At 38.6% G+C, this 10,751-nt stretch overlaps 1 protein-coding gene across 3 annotated transcripts in view; it reads left to right on the plus strand.

Moving 5' to 3' along the window:
• Nucleotides 1–10,274, plus strand: part of LOC149224974 (bZIP transcription factor 16-like) — a 53,334-nt gene extending 43,060 nt beyond the window's left edge. Inside the window, exons 2-13 of one of the 3 annotated variants that reach the window (XM_089386373.1) lie at nucleotides 6,803–6,965; nucleotides 7,063–7,110; nucleotides 7,200–7,298; nucleotides 7,390–7,476; nucleotides 7,765–7,824; nucleotides 7,944–8,113; nucleotides 8,276–8,333; nucleotides 8,487–8,535; nucleotides 8,653–8,981; nucleotides 9,080–9,157; nucleotides 9,339–9,464; nucleotides 9,590–10,274. In XM_089386373.1, coding sequence (XP_089242499.1) covers nucleotides 6,903–6,965; nucleotides 7,063–7,110; nucleotides 7,200–7,298; nucleotides 7,390–7,476; nucleotides 7,765–7,824; nucleotides 7,944–8,113; nucleotides 8,276–8,333; nucleotides 8,487–8,535; nucleotides 8,653–8,981; nucleotides 9,080–9,157; nucleotides 9,339–9,464; nucleotides 9,590–9,823 — 1,401 coding nt within the window. In that variant the 5' untranslated portion in view covers nucleotides 6,803–6,902 and the 3' untranslated portion in view covers nucleotides 9,824–10,274. Of the gene's footprint in view, nucleotides 1–6,802; nucleotides 6,966–7,062; nucleotides 7,111–7,199; nucleotides 7,299–7,389; nucleotides 7,477–7,689; nucleotides 7,825–7,943; nucleotides 8,114–8,275; nucleotides 8,334–8,486; nucleotides 8,536–8,652; nucleotides 8,982–9,079; nucleotides 9,158–9,338; nucleotides 9,465–9,589 lie in introns of those variants that run through there. The other 2 variants (XM_089386374.1, XM_089386375.1) reach the window with 2 other exon arrangements.
• The last annotated feature ends 477 nt before the right edge of the window (nucleotides 10,275–10,751 follow it).

A 10,751-nucleotide genomic window follows, 5' to 3' on the forward strand; every position in this document is an offset into this window, starting at 1 on the left:
CGTAGAGATTAGATGATTAGGTGAGAGGTGTGGATGTGGGACTAGAAGGCAGAATCATCATTGACTTTTCTTTTGGGCTTGCAAAGGGGACTTGTTTGAATATTGCTTATTGCGAAGGGCCCGAGTACTTTCCTTTTGAGATTGTTTTTTCCTTGTCTGCTCCCATTTTAGACGGACTAGTCTTTGTTTTAAAATGCCTCGATACTATTTGGCATTGACCCATATCCACTTCCCAACTTTGGTTGATGAGGCAATTTTCACTTGTCCTAGATCATTTGTTTCCACAGGTTCTGCAATTTCTTGTCTCGTTGTCATGTTTGAATGCATGTATATGTTAAGTTCCAACCCCTTCACTGCTGTAGTGCCGAACTCCTAATTCCTCCACCCAGCTTCGGACCGTGCCTCCCTCAAACCCAAACCCAAACCCTCATCTGGGAAAACCCTTATTGTTAGAATGTTGTTCTTCTTTTCAAACATTTTCAAACATCGTGCCTCATGTAGCTGCTTTGGATTCGAAGGCTTTTGGGTTCTGTTTACAGCGACATACGCGATCGAGATTATCGACGATTAAGCCTTCTACCACCCTTCCTCTTTTGTCCGCCTTGGTCGTCGTGTTAATGGTTGCCTAGATCAATTGTAAATCACATTGAGAAGAAACAGAGTTCAACCTGTTCTGGAAAGCTCGAGCGTGAAAATTGTTAGATCATGAAGTAATCAAGTTATAAGAGGTTACGATTGCATTGCATTGCGATCTTGGTAAAGGACAACAAGACTCCTCCCCTCGAATGCTTGGAGCTCAGTTGTCTGCCCCTACTGTTGCTTGGGAATGGGTGGATCAATGGAGCAGTTTGCTGGCGGAGGCGTTATCGTTGGTGGCCTGGAAAGGTTTTCTATGGATGGGGTGTTTAAACCATAGTCCATCATTCAACGATTGTTATAACCATAGCCATCCTGGTATTTTGATCCACGGATGTTTCCTCGCTTTGAACATTGCGAGGAAAAATAGCAAAAGCCATTTGTAAGGAATTTCATGCTTTTAGTGCGTACATTGAAGGACTAATGAGTTGCTCGGAGAGGCAAAATTAGAACCCCTAAGTGAAGCATCTTGTGAAGGACTACAAAGGCTACTAGAAGGGTAATGTGTTGAGCCAAAGAAGTTGATCCTTGAAATGAAGAAGGGAAACTAGAAGTGCTAGTTGACAAGCCCTGGATTGTTTGTAAGAGGACATCTTCAGTAGAAGCGGGCAACCCTCCATGCCCTAAGTTTGTTTTCATTGGGCAGCACATGAAGGCAATACTGGGAAGAAAGTCCCTAAGAGTTGTCCTTGAAGGACTAAGGAGCAGGCTAGTGGGTAGGAAGTCCCAAAGTGTGTTGACTTGAAGGACTAAGGAGCAACAAGTGGGCAGATGTGAAGACCCGAGGTGTTGATTCATTGATGTATGAATGATCAACTAGAGGGCTGATTGGAGCCGTGTTTAGTGACCTAAAAGACCTGGATCATTGATAGAGGCAAAGAGGTGATGCTACAGATCAGGAGCCAAACGACCGAGCAGTTGTGTTCAAGGTATGACGAAGGCAGCTGTGATGGTGCACTACATCAACTAGATAGTCAATGTATCTTGTTCAGGGTGGTTTGGTTGTCATAGTTGTTGACAACGAGCCCTAGTTTGTAATCTTGTATAAGTGGATGTATGAGGGCCATTATCCCTAGTACGGGAGTCCTAGACAATTGTATTACAATTTGTTAATATAATGAAGTTGGGTTGTTGAAAATTGTAAAAAGTTGTCTATTTTGTGCACTAGTTGATTTACTGCTGTTTATATTTCCCTGTGCAAAGTAGTTTGTTGTGGCATTTGGATTGGTAGTGTCAGAGATTCCAAGATTCTAACCTAGACTCTAGTGCTGTGGAAAATCAACAACATACAATTACGTAACTATCTAATACACCAAATTTAATAATTTTTTTTTGCTTTGAAAAAATCTTTAGATGTCGAGATAAGAAAATAAACCTTGTATGGGAAGACAAATAATTTCAATTCTAGAGTACACAAAATTAGAGTTACAATTATTCAGGGATATGATTGCTCTTTCTACCTCCTTGAAATTCATGAAACTAATTTACTCTTGTATGTATTTTTGTTGGCTCTCTATGCAGCTTAACAAGTTGTAACAGTTTTGCCTTATGTCACTCACTTTTTGTATGTGTATTTTCTAGTGGCACCTCTTTTGTACTATTCATGTGTGCAACCTTAGTCAACTTACCTTTATGTGCTTCGTGCATGCAGCATGATTCATTATCATGATGTCACCTCTATGTCTTTGTTGCTACACAACATACTAGTGCACTTGTGAGCCTTACCCTCAGTGCTTTTGCAATTTTGGTCCTCCATGATTTGTGATTTGCGCATGGTTGAAGTCTATGTGGATTTTGTGGACTAGGATGTTAACTTGTAGACACTAATTTCGTGCCTCTCATTTTTCACCTTATGGTATGGTATGTGACTTAACTTTTAAGTACCTTAAGTCTCTTTCTTTTGTATAGTACAACATATCTATATTATATGATGGTTATAATATGCTAATTTTATCATGAAAAAGGTTTGTTTGGGTCTCTTGAAACAATATTTTGACGTATAGATTGTGAGGAGGTCAATCAATTTGTGGCTTGTTGTATCTCTGCAAATATGCCACTTTTAGTTTGGTGCAATTTCCTTATTATAGGAGATGGCCAGGGACATTAATGAAGTGCCAAAAGGAAATGAGCATTGGATATAAAAATATTTTCAACATTTTGGCTCCATAACAAAATAAAATAATTTTATTTGTGTCCAATGAATGGCCATGAATGTCGGTCAATGGGACTAAAAAGAGTATCATCCGTGTAATACAAAGTGGGAGTTGTGGTGGCAGCTCCTAAATTTAAGTAATCGAAGCTACATAGAGCTAAGAAACTAGTCCAAGAGAGGACACGAATGGAGATATGAAAAATAAATATGATGAATGTGGGTCATTGGGCACCACGAGTTATATTGGAGAATAGGTAAAGTCACTTAATTATGAATTAGTATGATTTATTTATTATGTCACACTGGTTGATTTAGCAACTTTATATATACAAGTAGTTGGTTTTTCACTAAGACTATAAGTTGCTCGTATTACTCTGCATGAATGCCACACATGTGGTTCAGACATTGAACAGTTAGATTCACTAATTGTCTCCAGCAACGAATATGTTGAGAAATCTAGGGGCAACTAGAATAGATGATTTCTCTTACTTTGGTAACTGCTTGTGATGTATTTTTTACTTAACTTGATTAACTTCTTTTTTCACTTATTATTATTATGTATTTATTATCAAATAACTACCAAACCATAAAGAACAATGAGACAAGAGGCCACAAGATATAGGCTATCAGCCAAGGCCAAAACCTCTCTTTTTGAGAGGAAAACCCGCAAGAACTCTTCTCTTCTTATAGAACTTCAAATGACAAATTCCAAAACCTATGACCCTTGACCAAGACCCCTCCAAGACCAAGTCAAAACTCCTCTTTGAAGAACTTACTTCTCATGGAGTCAATCCAAGTCAAACTTGCCTTATGACAACAACAACTTCTCCCTTGACCAAGATTTCAGACCTGCAACTGACTGCAATTTTCGGCCCTTGCTGCAGAAACCCTAGGTGGCACGTGTGAGGGAATTATGGTGACTTTAGCTTCTTTTCTTCTTCGCTAGGGCAGCCTTCTCTTCCTTGATTACTCGGCTTGCAAAATTGACTTCTTGTCACACAAAATTTGGCTTCTTCTACAATTCGTCCTTACTTCCATAAAGTGATGCCCTAGATCTCGCATGTGTGAGGAGATGTAGCCCAAAACAGAACATAAATTTCGTTTTTCTTTTGCTTGTTTCTCTTCCTTTTCCTTGCTCTTCTCTAGGTCTTCCTATCTTGTTGATTGAAATTCTTGTGTGCTTCATGGATGTCTTTTGAATGAGGCCGAGTGCTTCTATTTATAGTCTTCTATGGTGGTCGAATAGCCCTCTGTCTAGAAGCCAACTTGTTCTTCTTGGTAGGCCAACTTGTCATCTATTGAAGGCTGACTTGTTGTAGCACCATGACAAGGTCTTGGAGGGTCTTTGAATCAAGTTTTTGACTTAATAAATTTTCTTTACAATATACATGAAAATGACTCAATTGACTTGTAGACTTAATGACAAGCCCTAGAAGCACTCATTGGGTGCTTGACCTAAAGATAAATTTTCCTTGAGCATGAAATCCATGCTCCAAGAATAACAATAATAAATTTATATTTCTCTTTACATCAAATACATAAAAGCATGATTACATGTCATTATGAAGATCGAACCTAGTTACATATTTCAACAGAATAAACATTACATTTCTAATACGGATGGATGGAAGCATGCAAGGAACATGTCATTGACAATTTTGGATAGATGGAAGGATGCAAGGAATGAGCCAATGACTAATGTCATTGTGGTGTGCCCACAAGGAGTTATTGTTTTGATTGCTATAGATTTCACTAGGGAGATGAAAGATGTTGAATTTATTGCCACTATCATCACTGCTACAATCAAATAAGTGGGGCCAGCTAACATTTTTCAGTTCATCATGGATAACCAAAGGGTTTGCAAAGAATTACATTTAATTATGGAGGCTAAATATAATCACATATTCTGGGCTGCATCTGTTGTGTGCTGTCTTAACGTAATGTTCAAAAGGACGGGGAAAATTTGTTGGGTAAGAAGAGTCTATAATGAGTGAGAGAAACAGCGAAGTTCATTTGAAACCATCACATATTCCAAGTCATGAACTGATAATTCAAGAAATTGCAGTCCTTGAAGTTGCATACAAATTCCTAGTAAAATTATTATTATGGATTTGGAAGAGGCTTATTGTCTAGCAGGCCCATGGAAGTGAAATCAGCCTTCGCTTGCACAGTGATCGGTGATATTTAGGCTTGTGTGGAGGCAATCCCAAAAGTGACAGAGCCCAACAACTAAGAGGTTGATTCTTGTAGATGATTGGTAGGCTAGGGTGGAATATTTTCTGTTTTTTTTGAGCTAATGTGATCCATCATTCTGGATGTTGAGACACGTGAGGGATATTTCAAATGAAAAAAAAGCAGGACCTGGAGTAAAGATTCTATAATCAAATTTACGAAAGAGTCACCAAATAGAGGAATGAGATGATGATTCCATCATATTTATTGATGTTTGCTCAAATCCTTTGTACTTTTTTGGCATTTACTGGAAGAAAAGCACCAATCAAGATAAGGAAGTTGTAGTTGGATATATGACCTCCTGAAAGTGTACAAATCCTAAGAGCATTGGAGGTCGGCTAGGAATCTTCTCCATTTGTATTTTCTACCTGATGCGGTGGGGGTGCGGTTGGGTGGTGTTATAATGTGGAGGTGAAGTTGAGCACAAGAAGACAGGGCCAATTAAATTGTGGTACTATTATACTGGCACTGTGGATTGTCTTCAAAATTTAACAATCACGTAGGATTCTAGTTCTGATCAGTTCAAAGGAATTGGGTAATAATGATTTCTGGCAGTTGTTGAAATGTCAAAGGAATTATGCTGCTGTCACGCAGGTTGCTAGTTTATGATCAGTTCGAAGGCATTGGAGTACTGATGATCGTGCATTTGTTGAAGTGTCATAGATTGGTAGCAAATTTGAAACAAGGCCTCAGGTGATTGTATCTGTCCATTACAATCTTTCTTCTTTGTCATCTAGAAAACTGGGTTACAGGATGTAGAATGTGGACTCAGAGTTACCAGGCTTGGACATGTCCTTGAAGGCAATATCTCACATTCCATTTGGTAGAAGGGGTAAAATGACACATTCCTGCAACAATGCAGATTTTGGATCACGGTTTAAGTTTGCTTCACTGTCCAATTTTCCTGCCCCTGTAATAACAATATAATCATGAAGATGAAAACATGAATCTATTTTATGATATGTACAGTGATTGATGACTTTTCAAATGAGCAGACACTCATTTTGTATTGTGCTCTAGTGTTTACCTAGATGGCTCAATATGAACAAAAATGCAAGCTCTTGAGTTGCATTATGTATAACTTGTATGTATTTCTATTTATTCTGTATCTAGCCATGCTGATACATTTAAAAAAAACAAATGTGATGTATCCATCAATATCCTGGTAAATTTGTCTCCTTTGCTACCTGGACTGCTGGTATATGGATCAAAGGAGCTGCTTGAGCCATTATATTATGTCCTTTAATGGCAGACTTTGCTCATCTAAAGTATCAAAATTCCAAGTGGTAGACTAATTGCTGAAGCAGGGGACAATCCCTATATCATGCAGACCAAAGTTGTCACATACATACCCGAACTCCAACGAGCACCCACGTCATACTCTAGAACCTATTCTAACTTAATGACAAACTTGGAGAAAAGTTGTAGGATGTCCTTGTGATAATAGAAACTATCTTTCGGAAGTCACCAAATAACCAGAAGAAATGGATGTATTGAATGTGAACACTGAAACATGATAGCACAAGTGTCAAACATAAAAAACTTGGTATTTTAAATACTTCTTGTGAACTCAAAATGTGAACACTGAAACATGATAGCACAAGTGTCAAACATAAAAAACTTGGTATTTTAAATACTTCTTGTGAACTCAAAATGTTCAATGGAAATCATATTTTCCCATTGATTCTGCCTTTTATTGTTGCTTCAGCAATAAGCTATTCTGCTAGTTGATTACCTTTTGCTAAAATATCTAATGGAAATACAACTTTGGACTTTTTCCAGCTGGTATGATATGGCGGGCTTCCAGTGAAAACACAAGCATATTTTGTTCTTCTTGGTTATCCTGACTCAAAGTTGGATTCAGGTTTATTTTATATAAACAATGGGAACTGGGGAAGAAGCAACGCCAACTAAGCCTGCTGCCAAACCATCTTCCTCCTCCCAGGTGTGCCTCCCAGGTGCCATTATCTGGAGGGATCATTTATCCATCCTCTACGCTGCTAGAAAGTTGGGGTCTCATGCTGTTCTTTTTGTATTTGCAGGAGACACCGACAACACCTGTTTATCCAGATTGGGCAGCTGCTTTCCAGGTTTGCAATTGTTTATCCTTACGAACTGTATCTGGCTGATAGAAAATAGAAGCATTACACAAGTCATCTAAGCTGTGCCTGTTTTTCAGGCATATTATGGTCCAGGTGCTACCCCACCTCCTCCTGCCTTTTTTGCTTCAACAGTGGGATCTGCACCAACTCCACATCCATACATGTGGGGTGGACAGGTAGTTAAATTTGGTAGTTAGATATATATTTTCCCAGTAAGCATTGAATGTAATGTGTTGAAAATTAATTTGATTGTATCTTGTTTTTCAGCCGTTGATGCCACCTTATGGGACTCCACTACCATATCCTGCAATGTATCCACATGGAGGAATCTATGCACATCCTTCCATGCCTCCGGTAATTTCCCCTTCTGAATTTACTTTTCCCCACTTGTCCTTCAGTTTTTTTCTTTTATATATGCTACCTACATTGAAATGCAGGAACTGAAGTTACATCTTTCTGTCATATTTTGGGTTGTGCAAAAATTCAGAGTCTGAGTTTGTGTACACAGCCACTCTTTCCCAATCCAATTATCCTCTGATACCCATCATTGGTTATCTGTATATACAGTGGTCATATTCTTAGTTTTATAGGCACAGTTGTGTGGAATTTATGGCATCATTTCAAAAATTGCTGTCACTACAGGGTGCACTTCCGTATGGCCACTATGGAATGCCATCACCTGGCAATGCTGAAGTTACAACGGTAACTACATTACCTGTTCTAGACAGTGAGTATTTTATGAGTTGTCTAGACTATGCCGCTAATGACTTATCCACCTGTTGAAGAGTTTGAACTAAAATCCTTTTTCTGAATGAATACAGACTTTAGCACTTCCAAATGCTGAAGCAGAAGCCAAGTCCTCGGAAGGCAAAGAGCGGAATACAATGAAGAGATCAAAAGGAAGTTTAGGAAGCCTTGGAATGATTACTGGCAAAGGAGGAGAAGGTGGCAAGGCAACATCGGGATCTGCAAATGAGGCCATGTCACAAAGGTATGGATTTTTGCCATCTGTGTTTATAAGGCTGTGATCTACTATACAATATTTTGGAGAATCTGGACAAACAGAGTGTAGAGACTTTTGTAGGAACAAAGGCATGATTCATTATTTGCTATTTTTGTTTTAATATTTATCTAATTTGACTATTGGTCACAGTGGGGACAGTGGCAGTGACGGTTCAAGCGAAGGAAGCGAGGAAGATAACACTCAAACTGTTAGGCCAAGCCCTTTTCTTTCCCTTTTTAATATTTGCCAAGATTTCTCTGATTTTGGGATGGGTATCTGTCCCTGGTTAAGCATACCAACACAGTTTTCCCTGTGAGATTTATTTTAACTGATTTTATTATGCTTTCTGAACGTTTTCCAGGAGTCACAAGTGGCGAGAAAGAGAAGTTTTGATCAAATGATAGTAGATGGTATACCTATTTTTTAAATTATAAATATTTTTTACTTTCCATTTTTGGGCCCTTATTTGAATGGATTATTGGATCTCAAAAGGAACAAAGTATTATTTATTTTATTGGCAATTGCAGGAGCCAATGCTCAGAGTACCAATATTCAATCATATAATACTCAGGCTGGAGAACCCTATGTGACTTCTGGTGGGCATGCAATGGGTAATCCCATTAGTCAAGCTGTTGCTGCAGTTCCACTGGGCTCAGTGACAGGAAAACCAGCAACCAGTGGGCCTATCACTAATTTGAATATTGGTATGGACTACTGGAATGCCACTCCACCTGGAGCTATAACAACTGTAAAAGGAAGGGGTAGTACAGCTGGTATTTCAACAGCAATAGTTCCAGCAACTGCTCAACTTATGCCGTCTGGTCGTGATGGTGTTCCTCCCGAGCTATGGATCCAGGTTTATATCTAACGATGTGGTCCACCTATTTGAAAAATGTCGTGACATAAGTTAATTTCTGTAGCAATATTTGTATGCCTAAGTAAGACGATTTACAGGATGAGAGGGAGCTGAAACGACAGAGGCGAAAGCAATCTAATAGGGAGTCAGCTAGACGTTCAAGGTTGCGGAAACAGGTACGATGAGCAATGATTGCCCATTTATGATGTATCTTCAGTCAAAGGGATTTTCTGCTTTGATGCGTGTAAAGCCTTTTTGTTATTTGAAGATTGGAGCACTTATTAGAAGGGCCCTATTTTGCTTTCAGACTTTCAGACACAATAAACTTGATTGACCATGTTAACATATGTGGAGCAGGCTGAGTGTGAAGAATTGGCAACAAAAGTTGAGACCTTGACTGTAGAAAACATGGCACTTAGAAATGAACTAAACCGAATGGCAGAGGAATGCAAAAAACTAACCGCAGAGAATGCTTCCATAATGGTATTATATATATACTTCGCTGTTTCATTCAGCTTTAATTAATTTTCTACACGATGATCCCAAGAATGATGTTGTATCCATTGCAGCAACAACGTTTGTGTTGACATAACTATTCTGTGTTACAGGAGCAACTGAAGTCGCATGGGGAAGATATGACGACGATTACTGAAGAAAATGGTTCAACTAAGATATCATTGCAGTCGGTAAAACCTGAAGGCAATGGCCATTTTCATGATATATCTAGGGGAATCAATTCGAATTCTACTGAAAGAAATGAACAAAGGCAGAGTGAGACCTGTGATTCAAACGGGAAGGTTCATACGTTACTAGATGCGAATGCTCGTTCTGATACAGGTTAAAATATGCCTCTAATGTGTTTTGATTTAAGTTAGTTGGCAGATGGAAGTTCGGGAGTCCATACCGTTTTGCTTGTTTTGGGCTATCTCCAAACTTTTCATGCACTAATATAGTGACCGATGCTTGTTAATCTAGAAATTTAATTAGCCTGGATTATGACCAAGACCATTTCTGTAAAAAAAAAATAACCCACGATAAACATTAGAAGAGGTGGGTTCAGCCATAACTACGATCATATCATTATTTGGTACAGCTAACCTGCTATGAGTAGTTTCTTACTCGGGTCATGTAATTCTTCTCAATGGCCCAATTCAGTTCTAGTTTCTCCGTTACGAGACAACAGGGTGTCAAAATCATGAACAAAGATGGCGTTTTTCATTATTTTGTCCTCGGAACAATCTGTGTGCAAAGATATAACTTTTGTTATTTGATACTCCGCAAAGGATAACTTTGTTATTATTAAATAATCCTCGATGTATTGTCATATGCAAAACATATTCGCCTCAGTTGTTTGGAATGGTGAGTTTTGCAGCTGTAGATTAAAGTAGCAATGTTGGACATTGGGTTGGAGCATCATATGCATTTGATTTTGCATTTGGGATAAACTTTATTGGCAGGATCTAAGAAACTTGTCACATGCTATAATAGCTGCATGGTGCATGAAAGGTTTCTCTGTAGTTTGGATTATTGTCCATGTAGCATTCTTGAACTCGTTTGTGCTACTATAATGGGCTGGATAATATCCGTGTGAAATGTGCAAATAAAATCAATTAGCTATCTTTGATGTTTGTGTCAATTATATGAACAAGATTATTATTGCCAGAGGCATTCTGTCCAATATGGTAAGGTTGTTTAGTGTTGGAATTATTCTCATTCTTGTTTGATTGTTGATACTGGGCCTGATCTTACCCGAGCTAGCTTTGCTCAGAT

The sequence above is a fragment of the Pinus tabuliformis genome, chromosome Q (assembly GCF_031772625.1).
Source record: "Pinus tabuliformis cultivar Carrire ecotype Pingquan chromosome Q, CPIR1, whole genome shotgun sequence".
Classification (NCBI taxonomy): domain Eukaryota; kingdom Viridiplantae; phylum Streptophyta; class Pinopsida; order Pinales; family Pinaceae; genus Pinus; species Pinus tabuliformis.